Source organism: Toxoplasma gondii, chromosome IX (genome assembly GCF_000006565.2).
Source record: "Toxoplasma gondii ME49 chromosome IX, whole genome shotgun sequence".
Lineage (NCBI taxonomy): Eukaryota > Apicomplexa > Conoidasida > Eucoccidiorida > Sarcocystidae > Toxoplasma > Toxoplasma gondii.
Genome location: NC_031477.1, coordinates 1,795,047 through 1,814,447, shown reverse-complemented (window position 1 = coordinate 1,814,447; position 19,401 = coordinate 1,795,047). Strand labels below are relative to the sequence as shown.

The 19,401-nt window shown below is 51.1% G+C and overlaps 4 protein-coding genes across 4 annotated transcripts; 3 read left to right on the top strand and 1 right to left on the bottom strand.

The window, feature by feature from the left end:
* The first annotated feature begins 3,519 nt into the window (after nucleotides 1-3,519).
* TGME49_265060 (hypothetical protein) lies at nucleotides 3,520-5,494 on the top strand. Its single transcript, XM_018781388.1, has 5 exons — nucleotides 3,520-4,583; nucleotides 4,651-4,741; nucleotides 4,801-4,850; nucleotides 4,903-5,247; nucleotides 5,304-5,494. Exons 1-4 carry the CDS (start codon nucleotides 4,538-4,540, stop codon nucleotides 5,190-5,192), a joined length of 477 nt encoding a protein of 158 aa, XP_018636313.1. The 5' UTR covers nucleotides 3,520-4,537; the 3' UTR covers nucleotides 5,193-5,247; nucleotides 5,304-5,494.
* Nucleotides 5,495-5,510: 16 nt separating this feature from the next.
* TGME49_265065 (hypothetical protein) lies at nucleotides 5,511-6,011 on the top strand (the record flags this gene model as incomplete). The annotated part of the gene is made up of 4 exons (XM_018781389.1): nucleotides 5,511-5,562; nucleotides 5,617-5,672; nucleotides 5,730-5,907; nucleotides 5,962-6,011. The coding sequence occupies 4 exons, from the start codon at nucleotides 5,511-5,513 to the stop codon at nucleotides 6,009-6,011; spliced, it is 336 nt and encodes a 111-aa protein (XP_018636312.1).
* TGME49_265070 (hypothetical protein) lies at nucleotides 5,583-8,304 on the bottom strand. Its single transcript, XM_002368595.2, has one exon. The coding sequence runs from the start codon at nucleotides 7,829-7,831 to the stop codon at nucleotides 6,554-6,556; it is 1,278 nt and encodes a 425-aa protein (XP_002368636.1). The 5' UTR covers nucleotides 7,832-8,304; the 3' UTR covers nucleotides 5,583-6,553.
* A 212-nt stretch (nucleotides 8,305-8,516) lies between these two features.
* TGME49_265080 (Tubulin-tyrosine ligase family protein) lies at nucleotides 8,517-19,136 on the top strand. The gene is made up of 12 exons (XM_002368596.2): nucleotides 8,517-12,456; nucleotides 12,887-12,942; nucleotides 13,205-13,256; nucleotides 13,793-14,002; nucleotides 14,350-14,423; nucleotides 14,756-15,499; nucleotides 15,880-16,126; nucleotides 16,420-16,638; nucleotides 17,094-17,175; nucleotides 17,345-17,390; nucleotides 17,690-18,101; nucleotides 18,402-19,136. Exons 1-12 carry the CDS (start codon nucleotides 9,048-9,050, stop codon nucleotides 18,479-18,481), a joined length of 5,631 nt encoding a protein of 1,876 aa, XP_002368637.2. The 5' UTR covers nucleotides 8,517-9,047; the 3' UTR covers nucleotides 18,482-19,136.
* The last annotated feature ends 265 nt before the right edge of the window (nucleotides 19,137-19,401 follow it).

The following is a 19,401-nucleotide window of genomic DNA, read 5'->3' as shown; positions in this document are numbered from 1 at the left end:
TGTTCTGCAGAAGACTAGTAGCAGAGCAATCCACACGTTAGCACGCATCAGGAGATAGCATGACCATCAACCAAGTAAAGACGGCCTGACACGGCTTCACGTGGACGTTGTTGCCTAAATCCACCGTTGACAAACAAAATAAACATACTGACCCCTGGCACGGCGAGAAAAGCTATCTAGACGAGATATGTCAGTTACACTCAGCAGCTTCCCTTCGCGAAACGAATTAAGCAGTATGCAGTAGCTTTGGGTTTTTTTTCGTGGTTACGTACATTCCCCGCCAGTCTATAGTTAGGGTTTAACATTTACGCTTCCCAGGTTCCTCAAACGCAAGGCCAGCCACATGCATAAAGACGGCATTACGCTCCTGGGTTTAGCAGAACTAGTAATTCGTCCTTCGATGCCTCCGCTCACTCCTGGCAACAGCAGAAGCGACGAAATTACGAGAGACGGCCTGGTGACATTCCTGGCACCGACACCAAATATCGTCGAAATATGGGTGTGTGTCCCGGAATCGGAGTTCAGTGAGGGCGTCGGTATTGAACAGCGACTGATTTGGCCTGTCACGGGCCGTCCCAGAGTCAATTCCGGCTTCTCTCCGGTCAGGGAAGCCCCATGTGGAGGTTGCGGCTTCGGTATCACCGTCAGTACGAGTGTAGCCGCCAACTTGTGCGCGATCCTCATGAAAGGCGCCCCTTTGTATTGCGTTTTTGCACGTTATCGGAGGCGAAAACCACATAGAAGTCCTCAGAGTGATTGATTGACTCGCTGTGATGTACCAAACAGGTCATGATACAGGATACTCAAAAGAGCCACGTGAACGGAAACATTCGAAAGTGGCTGACTCCACTACTTTCTCAGCTACCATCGAATTCGCGATTGCCCCCAAAATCTTCTCTCCAGCTCCCCTGGCGCTGCCTGTTTAAGATCGCATTAGCTTCGGGTGCGTGTTAAGGTGTGCTTTATCTAACTGTTTACCTCTATATAGGAGAGAAATTTGCCACGCGAGTTCAGCACGGCGCGCACGAAAAAATTGGGGGCCCAGGTCGCAGAATAACAGATCACCAGGGCGGATCGAGATCCCTGGGATAGAAGTCAGAACATAGTGGGGCCAGCCGTTTACAAAAACCTGAAACCCAAGTAAACAAGGGAGACTAGAGGTTTTGCTTTCACGTATCCTTCACGAGAGGCATAACGAGTCCTTCGGAGATGACGGTCCTACCCTCATTCTGATTCACCCGGCAGCGGGAATCCTTGCTGCGGCTACCTGCTGGACTGTGACCTCACTTGCACACATGAATAATTTCAGTATCCCATTGCATAGGCCTTCTGCTGGTACACAAGGCACCTCCGCCTAAATGATGAAAAACTCAATCTATGACAGGTGAGTGATTTCCATTTTGCGGTGCACTGTCTTGGGAGTGTCGCCTTCTCACCGGATCATCAATCATATGAATAAAGAGGCGCTAACAACTGCAAATTAGTGATAGTAAACATATTGAATGGAGTCAACTCTGTCTCTACCGTCACACTGTTTCTACAAAGTCCGCTTACTGTGTGCAGATGACAGTTTTGTTGGATACTCAGCGGTTCTAACGTGTCGTAGCGAGGTAGTTCAAAGTGGTGGACGAACGCAATGATATTACAATTGTTACGCGTGTGCAGGGCAAAACGACCGCTTGCTGGCAGAAGCAGACTGCGTCTTCTCAACCAGCAAAAACTGTTTATATTCTCGTGTTGCTCATCGTGATATTCCCGATCTTCTTCCTGGCGTTGCACTGCTAGAGGCGAGATGAGCTTCTGATATTCGTAGTGGCTCTCTCTTATCCTCTGGCAGATCTCGGAATGAGCGTCGACCTGCGCATCACGCGAGAACAAGGATGGTCTCTTTCTCCTGTCAACATCGCGGTGGGGAGGCCATTGTCGGAGAATGCCTGACGTGGACATCGCCAAACCCAAACCACAGTAGAACTTAGGTCGTGATTCCCTCCCCTGACAGCCCAGTCGGCACTGCAGGAAAGTGCACTGCTTGTTCCGATGCGCATAGGTGGCCACATACTCATGGAGACACATCATTCGCGGAATTCGTCTCCCGTCAGTTGAGAAATTTCCATGCTACGTACTATGAACAGCCTCGGCAGAGAAGTGTGTCTGTAACTCGACGGTGCTACACACTTTTTGGCGTGCAGCTCTGATCTTCTCCGTGATGAGCTGAGCCTCGTCTGAACCCGTGGCCTCATATTCAGTCAACGACTCATCGGTGTCGGAAGCTTCAGAGACCACGCCAACGAGTTCTCCTAAGACCTGCGGTGCCTATGAAAGGAACATGGAACAGATTCAACCGAGACGCTCTAGCAATTGGCGTGTCCGTAAGCGGTATCTCATCACTGATGCGACAGTTGACCGTAGGTGTCGCCTTCGTTATACTGCTATTCTGAGCCGACTTGCAAGACGCCAACCGCATAATTCTCTTGCACACGGATCCAACTGACCAGTTATTTGATACTGCCGTTGAGTACAATGTTTAAATCTTTAACGCGCTCTCTGATTCTATTTTCGATTTGTCAGTCAGAGATGGTCCGACAGCCGTAGAAACGTACTGACCGCATGGGACGAAGGAATCGACCCAGCATCCTTTCGGAACCTCAAGGCAAAGCACTGGAGTAGAGGAGGCGTCGCTAAACGAAGCGGATGTTCCGTGTCGTGTACCATGACAACTTCTAGTCGTGTGTCAACGGCTTGGGCTGTAATGCACTTAACGACGTCGTCTATAACGAAGAGAGTATCACGTGTTTTCGGGATGCGTTCCCTTGGAACGCTACCCGAAATGTTCCTACACTCGTTTCTCGGTCTTAGTAGCTGCCAGCTGTTTCTTGTTGGAGAAAGCCGGCAATGACCTTGAAAGAGACTTGGGCTGTACAGATGTACCACCGGCGGTGATACCACAAGGGAGCACTGATCGGCCTTGGGATTCGCTGCTCCATTTTCACAAAGGCACTGTTGTGACGGGATTGGAACACCGAAGCGTCCGCGATCGAATCGATGACCGTTGGAATGGAATTTAATCTGGGAAATAAAGGGACAAGAAGAATTTGAAAAAGAAGAACCACCTCTGTGGGTACAGAGTGCTTGGTTACGGTGTCGTTCACTCTGTTCCGAGTTCCAGTCCCGGAGAGAGGCAGAAAGGTCACACAGCTCACAAAAGCAGTAGTGGAAAAGATCTTTCACGCTGTCAGTGTCAGCGTGGTTCCGTGACCCGGGTCCGGTGGAGATTTGAACTGGAGCGCGGTGAACGGGACCGTAGTCGCTGCGTTCTGTCCGGGAACCCACAGCATCTGGTTCTGTGAATCGACTGTTACACTGCTGTCGACCGATTAGACGCTCTCGAAGCATAGAAAAATGCTGCATCTCACTTTCTGCAGAGCCCAGATACGTGTACGATAGAGACGGAACTTGATTGCCGGGAGTTCTCCATTGCACCACACCCTCCTTCTTTACGAAAGAACCCGAGGAAAGGCCATCATTATCCACCGACCAAGAACCTGATAGGCCGCATACTTGGCTGAGTAGCAGCTGCACACGAGCAGCAGCTGGGGATCGAATGGTCTGCTTCAGGATAGAGGTGCGGCCTGTCTGTGTTGGCCAGTCTATGGAAGCATCCTGCATCGTGTAGAGTCTGACATGCCAACGAGGTTACTGATGTAGCCAGGCGGTTCTCCCGTGAGAAAAAGGGCAGCATAAGATTCACTCTGCAGGTTTAAAGATTCGGGACGAAATGTGTCCTTGCAATGAGGTGTTACACGGTCGAAACGATCACATAACCCTTTTAACTGGAAGGTCCCCCATGGGAGTTGAACGAGAGCGAGTGAACGTATTCGATAAACGATTGCCGTGTGTTCTGAAACAGAATGCTCCCTCCTGTAAGGAGCACTCTTTCTGCTTTAGGGACAGCCTAGTGCAGTTGACATGATGTGCTTGATCTTGAATTCACCCAGCTACCCATTGAAGCAGGAATCCCACCTCTAGCCTGCCGTCTCCCTTGCGTATGTCAGTGATGCATGCTGATGACACTTGGCCAGTGAGCCGTCACAGCAGCTGCAATGTCTGATCCATCTCATATGCACCTTGAGTTTTCACCAATGGCAGTGTTCTCAGGTGTGGCCAAATGCGCTCGACAGCTTTTCTGTTAACTGTTGTCTGCACAGGTGGAAGTCACTACTGGTCAAATGAGGGCGGCCACGTTCCCGTCGCATCTTCTAACGAACGTTTCAGCTGCCACTGTAGATACACGCCAATATATGGATGCAAAATAATTTTCAGTGTTTACTGAAGCCTGACACCCCTTTTGTGTGTTTGCATCGTAAAAAATCGAAAAGGGGCCGTTTTCGACCTTAGAGTTGTACGTACGGGTGCTTACACACATGATGTACTAACAGGGACTGAGAGCTCCAAGTCCTTGAGTTTCGGAGTGCATCGAAGTTTTAGTTGTCTAATTTTATATACGTGGAGAGGTCACCTCTTGTAGTTGCCGACCAAGATGTCGCAAAAACCTTTTTCTTCGAGACCTTTTACCTTCGGAGGCTGTGAGTCACTTTTTCGCCGACGCCGGCACACCTCCTTAGGACATCCTCACAACCGCGTGGACCTCAGCACTCGAGAGGCGTCAGAGTTGCATCACTCTACAGACTATACGAGAAGCGTGCAATCGAGAACTCCGGTTGGCCGGCAGTGACGCGCGAAGGTATCTCCCACGTTCTGAACAAGGGACGCACTCATCTGATCCAATTTCTTTGATAACAGTGCGTCAAGTGGTGCTGCCGCTGGTGCTCGGGAGGATGGCGGAACACTTGGTATGGGACTAACTGGTGTAGGAGGCAATACCTTGTAAATTCCTTGTCGCAGATGCAGCGCCTGAAGTAGCTCCTCATTCGCCTACCCATCGTCTTCCCACCGGAAAACGCGATTTGCCTCCAGGGCCTCTCCCACTTCCGGCAAATTCTGCCCACTTCACGCGACTACCGTGGACATCCGAGTCCCAGGCAAATGACGTCTTGGGAACTGCTTGCGGCGCTACGATGAACAGAGACATGCATTTATTTCCGTGCGGCGTTAGTATAACAGTTCATGCACCGTACACAGCTCTTCTCGCAATTCAGAGATTTCCAGGCAGCAAGCCAGGAGAATCGAGATGAAAAACGAGCAACAGAGAGCATCGACAATTTGCACAACCAGGGACCAGCAATCAAGGTACCTAGCGAAGCAGTGAACATATGTGACGCTGCTGCTACTGGTCGGTTTTACAGGCCTTTTACGACTTGCTCTTTGTGATCGAAAAAAAGATTGAGGAGCTCAGCGCTCGGTTGAACCAGGTCGCTAAATCAGCAGACATAGAACATGTAAACAACTGCCTGCTGGAGCAAGAATCCCGAGTTTCAGTGAGCTGCTTCACCATCCTGCTACCAGGAGAAATCATGAGAACGTGGGACCTTGGCCAGCTAGCACATAATGCGATGATGGATTCTGCAGCAACCCTGGCAGATGCAATGGATCGACGTCTGACCGGTATTACGCTGAGAGCGCGTGACAGTGCTTAAAGATCTCGTTTATTATCCACAGCGTTCGAAAACAAGCTAGAACAACTTTCGAGACCAGTCTCGGTGCCTGAAAACTCAGTAAGCGCTTTTGAAAGCCTCAGACGAAAGCCGTAAATTCATCGTTCCACATTTCAGCTTCCAGACGCTTCTGGAATCACATCAGTCTCGTGGAGAAGGCAACAACGTTTGATCGGCAACACGCCCAAAGCTAATCCGCCTCAGCGATTTAGGAAGCCCCGCGTCTTGGTAAGGAACCGGGCGAAAGACAACGACCGGCTACTCCGAGCCATTCAAAAAATAACCATAGAGAGAAGTGAGGTTGCACTGCTTATCTGCAGAGTCCCACAAGTAATCGTAGCCTGTCTAGGAGCACAGACATATTCCTGTATAACATCCACCCGGCCTCTGCAGCAATGAGAAACACTTGCACAGCTACGGCGTATTTCATCCTATAACTGTTACATTCAATTACGAAACTCAAAGTTCCTTATTTTGAGAACTTGACTGTAGAAATCCAATTGACAATGAACCGTTAACTGTGCCGATACCTCCATTCTTCTGATTTCCGCAAATGCCCCACACTTAGATCTTCGAACATGCCGCTATACGTAAGAAGCTCAAAACCTGTCACGCACCCTGTGTAAAGCAGGCGGATCTCACAAACACTCTTGGCTAACAAGAATATCCGTTGTTCCCGGATAAACTCTTCATTTTGCTCCTTGGAATACCCAAGATCCCCACAAAAGAAATTGCCATTCTTCGCTCGTGAGACATGCACAATTACTGTCGCATTTCTATGCTAAACTCGGGGAAAACAATCTCGTGGAACAAACAGCTTCTAGCCTCAAGCAGCTGTGTCAGAATTGTATCCCACAAGAATGATGTGACAGCAAACGGGGAAACCACGACACCGCCCCAACGAAGTCGCCATGTGAGAATCAGGCGAACAAGAGACAACTTCACAGACCGTCAGAATCAATAGCAGTTCGCTCTTCATCACACGTGGAATGCAGCTCGAAAAACGCCTCTTTCTCTTTCGCGGCAGATCCCCTTCTAAATCTGATGATTGAATCCAATGTGGTGTACTGAAAGAGATTAGTCAGAACTGGGACTATGACCATTATAATGATAAATCGGTGCTCAGCGTCGCCGCGATGAAGAGCAGAGAGGATCGCGTATGCCACAGCTGAGAGAGGCTTCGTGAAAATGCCGAGGACGATGAACATCAGCAACTTGCCAACGAGGATTATCCATATGAAGACGAAAAGCTGACCAAGAAAATTTCTGAATGCTGGTTTGCCGCCCACCCTGTAGCTGTAGTGGCCGGATTCATAAGCGAATCTTTGCTCAGTCACCCGTAGTATCATGACAACCAGCCAAATTCCAAGACTGGAATCGGCAAACTGACTGACAACATACCAATCACAGGCATCCACTCCTTCATGAATCCAGGTCAAGTGGACATGCGACAGCACAGTGGAGAAGCGAAGGGCCATGAGCTGGGACAAAACAGCACCCACCACAAGCTTTGCAAAATCGAAACAGAAGGTCGTTACGCTCCGCTTGGGTCTCCTGCTGAACACATACTTTAGGGTCACAGCAGCGAGGGCAGCCGCAGCAAGGCCTTGCTGAAGAGAAAAACTGAAACTCCCTGGAGCCAGAAGACACTCCTCCCGATCAGAGAGGCGAGGATAAGACGTAAGATGTCCTTTTGCGGCCGTCAACACAGACGCCACCGAAGGCAATGCACCAGAGGTAAACCCTGCAAAACTGTAACTTGCCGTTGGCTCGACCAGTAGTTCATGCATACGCTGTCGGGGCCGGGACACAAAGAAATCGTCATTGGCGTCCGCTTGTAGGTCGCCCGCAGCGACGCTTGTGAAAGGTGCAACATCCCCCACCGGTACTGCTGCAAGAACAGAGCTGAGTGGTTCCCCATCGATGGTGTCCTTCCTTGCTGGTACAGTGTCAAGATCCACGGTTCCACCTACACTGTCCACAGATGTCCATTGATCCCGGACGGCTAAGTCGGTTGGTATTGGCTGAATGCCGCCGGGTGACTTTCGTCTTTGTGCAGTCTGACCGGTGCCACGGTCGGCTGCTGTTTGAACCCCGGTGTGAAACTGCGAATCACTCCACTTCAACAGGGCAGGCCCTACTGGTTTTCCTGCCATGGAAGAGAGGGAAGACCGCCCCAACCTCGAAAATCTCACACGGCTGGAACTTGCGTCGAACATGGTGACGTCATGGGAGATTGGACGAGAGGAAGGTGATCCCGTTGTGACCACGGACTACGCGGAGACCCACTCATGAGTGGGGAAAACGCAAGACAGACCAGAAACAGAAACTGTGTCTGTGTGTACCTCAAGGCTATCCCAGGAGCTGGAGGCTTAATGAATACCGCAGACTGGCGCAAGGCTGGCCACCAAACCGAGATAAGTACAGAAAACCCGTGGTGAAGTGGGGTATCCATTTGACACTCCCGATATGATCATGCACAAACCTGACTCGGTAGGCCAGATTTTGAGGAAAAAACGGAAAAACACAGACGGCGACACTGGCCAACAAGAATGGACAAGATCTGCTCGGCGTGCACGTATGTTTTGACGCTTGCCTCTACGGGATCCGGGCTGAAGGTGGTGTTAGGGATGACTACCACGTCAGGACCAGCACCAGCCCATCGTGGAAATAGCAAGACCGCTAAAAATGTGATTTCCACTTAATATGCGTCCTCGAAAGAACTTATCCCGTCTTTACTGACCAGGACGTTCATCCTGCGTTGCCAGCTGAGATGCTGCACATGCAGAGTTGGCAGCCGCATGAAAAAAGGCGAGAGGAAGACACAGCTCGCTACATGCCGCCAGACTGAAGACATCTAATCGGGGGCCGCTACCTGGTGTTGAGGACAAGAAAAGAGTGCTGCATCGATGAGGCCCTAACAAATAGGGCATCATCCTTCAGTGCTTCAAACCCTTCCTTTTACCAATATTTTTGTCCTTTTCACTGTTGCTGCCTTTCTTGGCGTGCCGGTTCAAGTCTGTCGCTCGAGTTGTCTCTGTGTCCCGCCGAGGGGATATCTTCGCTCGCACGAGCAAGACACTCGCGTTGCGGCTCAAATTGTAGCTGCAGCATTCAGAGCTCCGCGCAACTTTACGCTGTGCTAAAGGGTTATCTTTTGTGAGCACTTCCGCTAGCCTGCAGTTTGAGACATTTTGACTGGCTGGTTAACCGTGAAGGCGTCAGTACCAGCTCTATTAACACCAGCCAACGATTCATCGTGTAGCAGTCATCGTAAACTCGGAGGACTGTGATCCTCGTTGAGCCTGCTTCATCCTTTTCCCTGTGCAACTCCACTTGTACTTTCTCACTGTGTTTACTGACTGCCTGGGTTCCAGTGGTCCAAAATTCGCTTTCTGTTTGCCACATTCCCCAGATCCTCGCCGACCTGCACCCATGGCCAGCAATTCTGTACCGCAGGCCCGCCATGCGGTACCTGTTGATTTTGCAGCTCTAGAAGCAATGTCTTCGCCTCATGGTTTCACACTAACTGATCGCCCGGGAAATGACATATCCGTTTCTGCAGGTACCGTGAACTCCCGCGGGGAACAGCCGCTTTTCCCCCGGAAATTCGCAGAACATCCAGTTGATCTCGAACTCGTCGCTCCACGAAATGTAGCTCAGACGGCATTGCATTTGCAGAACGGAAATATGGTGAGAGAGTCAGGGAACTCCGATTTGGAAGCTGACACCAGAGGTTCAAGTTGGAGCACTGCAGCTATCGGATCCGAATACAGCACAGATGATTCAACGGATCAGGCTTGCGACAGGGTGACACAAGGATATACCAGATTGTTGCCCGAATCTGGTGTGTTAGTTGCAAACGAACCGGACGAACCTGTTGGCTGTCAAGCTTCCACTGAAGGCATTCATGCCTATCCTGATGCAGGGGGGGCGAACGGCGGGTCCCATGTCTCCTCTTTGCAGGCAAATGAAGGCACCCCACAGTACAGTGAAGAAGAGAGCGATGGGAAGGGCTGCAGCGACAGCAAAAACGCTGCCCAGTCGAAGAAAGACTTTTCCTTTACGATGGCACCGAACTTTCTTGCCGGTGACAACACACCCCTTTATCATACCGCTTCCGGGAGAGTGCGCAAGGAATTTTTCTCTGGTGGTTTTTCCCCGTCAGAAAGCCTCACGCGGAGCAAGTCTCCTCGTTTGCCTCTTTCTGTTGAAAGTTATAGTGACGCGACAACGGTCACCGGTGGTCTTGACTCGAACCGTAAAACCTCACTCATACACACACTTGGTGGAGCAGTTTTCAGTCCCCGCGACGAACCTGGCTCTCTGGCAATACATGTGACTGTCATGAATCCCCATGCGCCCACTTATACTGATTCCTCTACCACCAAGGTTCCAAGGTCGTCTCGACAGTCACGCTCCTCAAGCGCATCCGCAGCCTCGTCCAGGTGCAAGGGAAAAGACAGCGAGAGCCGATTTCGATTCAAGCACTCGCCTCGTCTCTGCTCGCCACGCCCGCTCCTCAGTTTCAACAGCCCCCTCCCTTTCCGGGAACGTGGCCTTTCTCCCGGAAACAACCATGTGTCCATTCCGACGTCACCCACGGTGAAGTCGCGGGGAGTTCGCCCGCCTCGGAACTCTGTAACTCAAATTCGCAGTTCCGTGTCTACGGTGCTGCGGCAGGCTGTGTCGTCGGAGGAAGGATGTGGCAATAGGCAGAGAAATCAGCCGCTGTGCAACTCTGGCGGAACCACGTCGAGGAATCGAGGGACATTGTCAGGTCGTAAAAACACTCTCTCATCCAGACCTTTGTCATGCCCTCCCCGTCGTGGTGCCGATCCCATGATTTCTGAGGCACCAGTTCCGCTCCCCTTTCCGTCATTTCGCGAGCAGGGACAGGCGGGATATCGACATTTCCGTCCTGGCACAGATCTGCGTTTGCCTTCCGACGACTTCCTAAGGGCTTTCACGTGGCTCCCTCGCCACTCCGTTGTGGCGACGCCCCGTGTCTGCAGCCAGCTAGAGAAAAAATGCTTGTTATCTTCGCGCGGTGTGAGGGCAGGGCGTTCCCCAGCATCGAGCCACAGTCCCAAAATGTCGAGTTCTAAAAAAGTGTCGACGCCGGAGCGCCACGTCAAGAGTTCCCCCACACGATCGCTGCCGAAAAAACTGGAAATTAGTTTCTCAGACGTCTGTGCCTTACATGAGCCTCTGGAGTGCCGATTTGGCCCCTCCATGAGCAGTGCTCGGACGCGAAAGTGCCCGGGATCTGCCGGGCTCCGAAGCTTCGAAACAGAACTGAAGGAGAGGACTTTGAATATCGAGACAGCAAGAGATACACAGGTACCCCTCATCGAACCGGGACCCGTGAAGCAAGGAGCTCTGCTGGTAGCTAACGGTCCTGACTTTTCAGGAAATATAACGACGGGCTCTAACTTAAACGATCCGTGTGACTTGGCGGTTAGCACTGCCACAGCAGACGGTGGTTCTAGTGACCCACAACTCGGTGGTCAGCCTCAAATCGTGAGTAATTTGTGTCAAACAAGCACACATTCTGTCGACGACAATGCCTGTGGAAGTTTGTCTCCGGGTGAATCACCGCGGCACCTACCTGACTCAAACATTGAAGGCCTCTCGGAAGAATCGCATGATCAACTGTCTGCAAATGAGCAAGTCGCCAAGCCACACGTTCCCGCCAGCCCCTGTCTGCTCCGCACGAGTAGGAAGTCAAAGCAAAAGTCGGAAATGTTTGCCAGCCCTCGTAGCTCGACTGAAGTGTACTCTCGCGCTGACCCTCCCTCCGCCATCGTGTCCGGTGCGTTTCGAACGGGGATGAGTTGTGTTCCTAAGCAACCGAATATCTCTGGACATCGTAGAGACGGTCGCGGTGGATCCGTCCCCGGGTCAGGGAGAAAGGAGGTACCCGACGCATGCCGTTCGGATGTTGGCGGAGCAGTTACCTCTGCGGCGTCTTCGAGGGGAGGCTCTCTTCGTGGTAGACCGCCAGTGGACCTCTTGGCGCTCGCCATTCACCACAAGCTGCTGGAATCCGGCATTATTCCGGCACCGCTTTCTCTGTGTCCTCGAGGACGAGGTTCGTCTCCGAGTGCAGGCAAGAGACCCAGTTCCTCAAGTGGCGGAGAGCCTAGCACGGATCCGTGGCAGCTCATTGCTGCCGCTCTGTCACAGGCAACACCACCTGAGAGCGCGCAGACGAGCAGGAGCCGGACATCGAGGTGGATAGACAGTCTGGGCGCGGCCAGGGGCCGTTACCAGCCTGTGCCCTTCACATCCTTGTACGCCGTGCTTCGCAGAGATCATGGGCTCGTTCATCGTCCTGTGCCCTCCTCGGAAACTAGAAGTCCATGGGAAAGCGGTGTTTCGACGAGAAGGAGACAGTATTCGTTCGAAACCACTGAGCTCATAACGCACGACGGGATCGCTGACGCATGCAGGTTCGCTGACGTCTTCGAGGATGCAGACCCCGACACTACCCACCAAAATTCCCTCACAGGGGATCTGTTGACGCCCGCGGCGTACGGCGGCTTTCGAGAAGCGTCTGCATCTATTAGAATTCCGGATGCGATCGCTGGACACAACTCCGACGGAGCTGAAAGGTCACAACACATCTCGCAGAAAGCCAAGCAGTCTGGCGGATGCGCCTCCCAAAACAAGGCAAAAACAGGACTCGCCAATACGCCGGCAACATTTTCCTGTGCTTCCTCGGGAAGGACTTCCTCCACACGAAAAGCAGAAGCCCTGACTGGAGCAAAATCAGCCGCGCGTCCGTGTCCGGGAACAAAGCTCATTCAAAAACGAAAATCTGTGTCACCCTCAGGGAAAGGTGAGATCCACAGCATTTTTGGTCGGGGTTCATCTTATGTGAAACCCTGCGGCTTGGCAAGAGCCTCGCGCGAAAACTGGGCGTGAGTTCGTTGAGAATGTGAATACTTTGCGGGAAAGATTCTTCCGCAAAGTGGTGCTGGTTGAGTCCTAGACATATGCTGTAAAAGCGCAATTCGAACATAAAGGAGGCGCGCAGGTAGGCTGGGCAGGGGTTTCGCGAATGCCAGGATCCGCAGAAGATGCTAATATGCATGCAGACTGTCGTTCTAGGAAAGAATTGGAGTTAATCAACTCTCCAAGCATCGTGTCGGGGTTTTGATACGTGCGCTTGAGAGGAGGAAACAACGAGCCCTTCCCCTGTTATCTGGGTCCAACAAGTCTGGTTTCGTCACCCCATTTGTGTTGTTTCCTTGTGTTATTTTGTGCAGACGTGCCGCAGACCATCGAAGAGTGGCAGAGTCAGAACGATGCGGTGAACAAGAAAGTGAGACTGTTGCCAAATAGATGGCTTGTGCGCACTTGCTCTGCTTCAGTGAAACATCCGTTTTAAATGGGCGTCGTACCGAGCACGAATTATCTAGTAATCCCGGCGACCAGTGCTACCAACAGACAGACTCTATATGAATTTAGAGGTGCTTCAGGGTGGGCACATAGCCTGTTCGCGTTTCGTTGCAAGACCATCGGGTGGTGACTGAAAGGGTATTCCTGAAGACTCTCTATATAATTGCTTGCCTTCCCCTGATCAGGTCTTTTCCTCAATGAGCCCACGCGTTATCAAAGAGGAGCTTCTGCGGCGCGGTAGGAACTCCAGAGAGAATTTCCATTGTACCTGGATGCCACCGCTGCTCCCCGTTCTTCCGTTTCGTGACAGTTCCATCCTTCGAATAAAACGTGTTTTCCAGTTGGCTTCACCTCTGGTGTAGCTAGCAGTGTGAGGCGCTTGCATGCGACAGCAGACTTCCCATAGCAGATCGACGAACCTCAAATCGACGAGCAGTGCATCGTTCTGTAGGAAGCTGTGGCACGTCTTGTGTGAGAGCTGTGTCTCTGTTACGAACAGCGCTTTTGGCTTTATGGAACCATCAGATCCAGATTACTCACTGCCTGGGAACCGGTTTGTAACAGCGTTTGATATCGTTGCTGAGTGGCGTTTTGTAGCACTGCATGCTTTAGATACTCCCTTTTTTGTGTTGGGCACCTTGTGCTACTGACGTTCACGGGTTCCCGTTCGCGCTTGAACAGAGAGGTTTTGCAGGTTGAGTAGCAACTCACTTGCCGCCCGTTTAGGACAACTGTAGCTGACGGCGTTTTTCCCATGGATTCACTGTTTCCAGGATGGGTTGAGAATCCTGATGGATTCAGCAAGTTTTTCCATCTGCGCTGGCTGCCGAGTGCGGGGACACTCGGGCAACTGAGGGACAAGCATAGGGCGGAGATCGTTGCCTTGACCCCTGGCGTTGAAATAACACCGTCCACTTCCGCGAGACCACCCGCGACAGCGAGAGAGCGGCAGAAAAAAGGAGCAGGGGCTACCTGCTTCGATGGTACATAAGCTCTATGTTTTGTTGGTCAGAAGCTGAAGACGCTTCTCTGTGCAGTCGACTCTCTGGCTGGTGAAAGGCTGATCTGCGTTTGCGTACGAATTCTTGGTCTGCTTGATCAACCATGTAGTTTGATTTCTCTTCTAATCGATACGGCGCCTGCAGGCAAGATGCAAATCCTAGAGGGGATGGGAGGATGTCCTGACTCAACTTGGTACTTACATCTGAGCAGATATAGAGGAGCATTTGTTTGTCATTATCTTTGTCACGCGTTCACAGGTTTCCGCAGCCACCCAAAACAGCATCTGCCCACCATGTCATTATCCCGTTTTTCTTGTCTGATGGTGCAGCGTTTGACGAGGAGAAGCTGATGCCGTATCAGATTGTGAACAAGTTTCCAGACACCTCCGGCCTAACCACGAGGGTAAGGAATTCTCAATTCGCTACAACGCAGCAGGAGCCAACAATATCGGTATCAGTGTCTGTCTGTTTGTCTGTCCGCCGTTTCGTATGTTAGATTCGTGTGGTAGGAAAAGGTGAAAGCGGGAAACTGCTGAGGTTACAGGAATGAACCACCAAGTGAATGTAGTCCGGTTAAAATTAAAACTTATCAGCAGCAGAATCGTCCACGGAAAAGGAATCTGGTCAACCTAAGTGGGGCTCATGATGGATTCTACCTGCGTCTTTCCCCAGTACTTGATATCATAGTTTTTTCTACTACCCATTTCTACGTGTCTGTGAGCTATTTGTTCCCAGATTGGTTTGCTCAAGAGTTTGCGCTCGAACATGCCCTTCCTTCTTGACAAACCTCATGATGCAGTGATACCACGCAGCTACATTCTGAATGACGAAGATGAAGTAGCTGCTTTCCGCGAGGACTACGTCCTCACGAGGTCTGAGGCTATTCTAAAACGCTATCTTCTGAGATGGGCCTACTCACTGTCAGAGTCTTACGGGAAGTCTCTGTCCGTGTCATCCGAGGAGTGCCCGACTCCGAACTCTTCTTCTAAAGGGTCCTCTCGTGTCGCTGCCGAGCCAGCAGAGGCGCTTGGAGTAGAGAATGGCAAGGAGATTTCGGAGACGCCACCCTCTGACAATCCCCTGACCTCAGAATCCAACACACCTTTCGGTCCACAAAAGACCCCAGAGGACGAGCCCGCAAACGATACAGACTGTTCTGGTGACGGCTGTGACAGGCCTTCTCAGGTGTCTGCACATGCGTTCACTCCCGCCATCATCGGACCCGAAATGAATCTTTCACGAACTAGTTTAGGCGTTGTGCTTTCTGAAATATTTCTTTTGGGTCCCAGTACTGGAACAACTGCTACCGAGGAAGGCTTGATGTTTGATGCCGTCAAAGTGGCGTTTCCAAAGCTGCCACCACAGGCAGTAAAGGCCGCGATCTACGCAGTGTTCAGAGCCCGTGCGCATCGCTCTCGGGCTGCCACAATTTTGGATTGCTCAATTATCAGCGAAACAGAGCTGGCCAGCCTGGAGAAGGTATGAGAAAGGGCATTCAATGCAACAATCTTAAATTTTTCAGGAATGGATATCAATCCGATTGAAAGACTTCTTGTAGTCCCCTCGAGGACAGTGGTTCACTTTAGTCAGCTTTCCATCCCAATGATTGCGCCACTGATATAAAATGTGAACAGCGTTTTGGTAGTACTTGCGGCCCGTTGTTTGCATCCTATCCAGGCGCTCATTTCGCCAGAGTACACAAGCATCCCGCGAAGTACTGTGGGGTTCAGTAAGGTAGTTAGTAGGGACAGGATTCTCTGACATCGGCCTTTGGAGCTTTCGGACACACTGTGCCCCGTCTAGAATGGTTTTCTGGTCTTAATTGGTGAATAGTCTGACGGTTCATCCCTGTGGTTCAGCCATCCCTCCACTTGCCTGCCGATATCGACCTTGAGAAGGCGGAAGCTGCAATTGATGCTATCTTGGGTGTCTTCGCCGATAAACATGAAGAATTTGGACAGCACACCTCAAATGTCCCCTTTGAGGGTCAGGCGAGTTCCGACATGCTTGGGGACTCCACTGGAAAGCTCCCACAGATTGTTCGAGAAGCCGCCGACGCACTGCGATGGCTTCGAAGACGCGGACGAAAACAGTGGAGCCTGAATGGTAGGTGACGAAGCTTTTGCGATGTTGTGTCACATTCGCAATGTGAATGTTTTGTTTTTTGGTCTCCTGTAGCCCACGTTAAGGCGTGGCAGATTGGTAGCAAGGTGGCATGTGTCGTTTCGGTTTAATAGGCTATTAATTGCAGATACTGCAACCATTAACTTTGTGGTCCCCCGGTCATTTGGGTTCTTTGATTCGCATCACGACAAGAGTCTATATCCGACGTGTAAAAGTGCCCCGTAGCACGTGTATACCCCGTGATGGAGTTCTTTTCTGCGGCGACTGTCTTTTAGGATGGTCGAGCGCCTGGGTGTTGAAATCGGCTTGCATCTCAAAGACTGCACCGTCGGCGTCGGTGTGCCATCACCTTGCGGATATCGAAAAGATAATTCGAGGCAAATTCATCCCCCAATTACTCATTCAGAAGCTCGTTGAGAAGCCGCTGATTGTTAACGGCAAAACATTCGATATCCGCGTGTTCGTTCTCGTTACATCATGGAGTCCCCTAACAGGTAAAAACCCATTCCCACTCTTGCTTCAGCCCCTGGTATAGACACAGGACTGGTTTTTGTCTCGAGTGACTGGACACACAGCACATTCCCCTTTATATGCTGTCGCACACAACCAAACGTGCGGTCCACACATTCTGACTTCAGAATCTCATTCCCAGCTGCCGCCTTATACTCCTGCATCCACGACCATCTGTCAGAGGCACCCGCTCGGCATTTCCTGCTGTGCCACCAAGCAAGCTATTGTATGCTTGCTTCTGATATTCTCACTCTCCTGGCCGCCTGTTTCGTTCCTCTCATAATTTGTTAGACGTAGGTCATACACTGACGTTTGGAACTAAAACTGCGTTCTGCGTCGCACATGCGTGTGTGTTAGAACTGGACCGTAGCATGTGAAAGCTATCTTCAACGGAAGCCTTCACCGCCATGTCTTTCCATATGGGTTACCACGTCTGCAGTCTGGATGTACAAGAAGGCGCTTGTCCGGGTTGCTGAGGGCACACGACGAAATCGTTCCGGCAAAGCAACGACACCTAGAATGTAAGGTTTCACGCGACATCTGCACGCCTCTTTCCTGATGGGTCTGAGATGAATTTGCAACCTATGATAGATCAACACGGTGAGGTGACGTTTCGCATCAGTTCGTGCCCCTTCGCTTACAAACGGCTCTCTTCACGACTCCCTTGAGACTGCATACTGGTGTTTTCAGGCGGCAACATGACTCCTCCGAAGCTTTGTGTCCTCTTGCGAAAGAGGTGAGCCACATCATATGTACTCTCTCGAAAGCGGGTGTTGCAACTCTGCATTTACTAGAATTTTGGGGGTTGTAGCGTTATTTGTCTCAGACTCTACGGCGAATTTTGCAGTTGAGCATTTACATTGAATCATGTTTCTGCTGTAAGGCGGAGACGTCAACAAAGCAGAAGTAATTCAAGCACGCGCAAGGCTTGATGGATATTTTGTTCTCGCAAGGCGATGTTGACGAACGGTGGCACTCGGTGAATTCATCTATCCCGTGTTTCGTCCTCGTGTGTGCGACGCTTGTTAAACACAGGGCGAAATCTGGTCTTCTCAAGCTCTGCGCGAGCTCTTGCAAGGCGTCTGCGGAGATGATATTTGGATTTCATCAATTTATCCTCAAATGCGCAAAACAGTGACTGAGACATGTCAGTCTGTTCAGAACGAGGTCGTCCACCGGGCGAGATCACATGAGCTTTTCGCGTTCGACTTTTTGGTCGATTCTTCATTCAAACCTTGGCTGTTGGAGGTTACGAAATCCCCTGATCCCGCCAGCGGCTCTTCGACACGCTGTGTCCAAGACTTGGCATCCCAATGTCTGTGCGATTCCCTTAAGGTCATCCTCGACTGGAACCCCAAAACACGACTTGACACAGGAAACTTTGAGATGGTACATGTGGGCCCGCCGACCAACGGGATCGCTGCCATTTGGGCTCGGCAAGACCTGGGTACGTGTCCTTGAATATACAGCACATTTTTTGTCGTGTGTCTGCCTCCATGTTATTCATTTGACCATGTGCCGTTGAAAAATACAACCGCTGTGACTGTGTCAGTTGTTCGCAAGTCCGGACTACTCACGTGGGATGTTTGCTGAAGTTAGCGGGCTGTAGCTCTCAGAGGTGTAACAAATTCGATTCTTACGATGACGGGAGCAAAACGGATATGGATTTGACCAACAAACGAGACGAAACCCAGGGTTATCCGATTGTAGAAATGGACAGTCCTTGTGTGTGCCTATGTGGATGCAGTTGTGAAAGGATCGAGTTGCACTCGAGCTCTCCCCCATCGACACGACTCTTCACGAAAGGCGAGCTCACCTCGCGAGTAACCCAACGAAGCTAGTTCTAATGCGTGCAGCCCCATCAGGAGCTGGAAGCACCCAGGAGGACGTTGGCTGCTGCATTTTGGAATGTTCAGGCACCATTCGATTGCCTTCCAAAGATGCTGAACAGGGATTCAAAGAGCCGAACATTGTCGCAATTGTTTCACGAGCACCGTTATAGGACGTGTTCCATCTCAGCGACAGAAAGCATGTCCATCCGATAGAATTAATTTTTGTAAAGAAGAATCTGGAAGAAGTGTGTCTGAGGAATCTTGTCATGCCGACACACTCGGAGGCTGAAGGTACATCTTGATCTGTGTGAGTACATGTTACTTCTGGTCGCTTGCGCTGACCAGATATATGGTTTTCTCGTATTAACCCGGCATTCGAAAGTAAGCCAAAATGGTCCTAAGCACCATCCAAATAGCGACTCGCTGTCGGCCGTCAAAGTTCCTGCCCCAGCATGTAGCGTCGATATGGGACACGCTGCAGACACGCATGCAATAAACATGAAGTTTGTGCAGTCATTGTCTACGAATTGCTGCTCAGAACCATTTCTAAATTATTTTACCGTGGCGTTACCATGGTTGACGCCGGTTTCAGTGTGCCCTTGCGTGCGAGCGGCAGCACCTTCGCAGCAGGACCATCCAGCTCCTTAGTACAGATGATTTAGTTACTAGAGCCTCACAGCGCGGGATCCTAGAATGTTGCGGCCAAGCGCGTTGACACTGCGTCTGGGACTATGAACATCCTAAGTCCCTTCCTGGTGATGCTTAAGGGATTGAAGCAAATATGCATGTCCTGACAGACATGCAAATGGAGGTCAGCAGCATGCATGGTGGTGGACGTAACCAGTCGCGCGGTAGTTGTGCGCAGGCATGATTACCCTGCGTCGCCAGAACTGCGACGCCGCCGCCTCGTTCCGA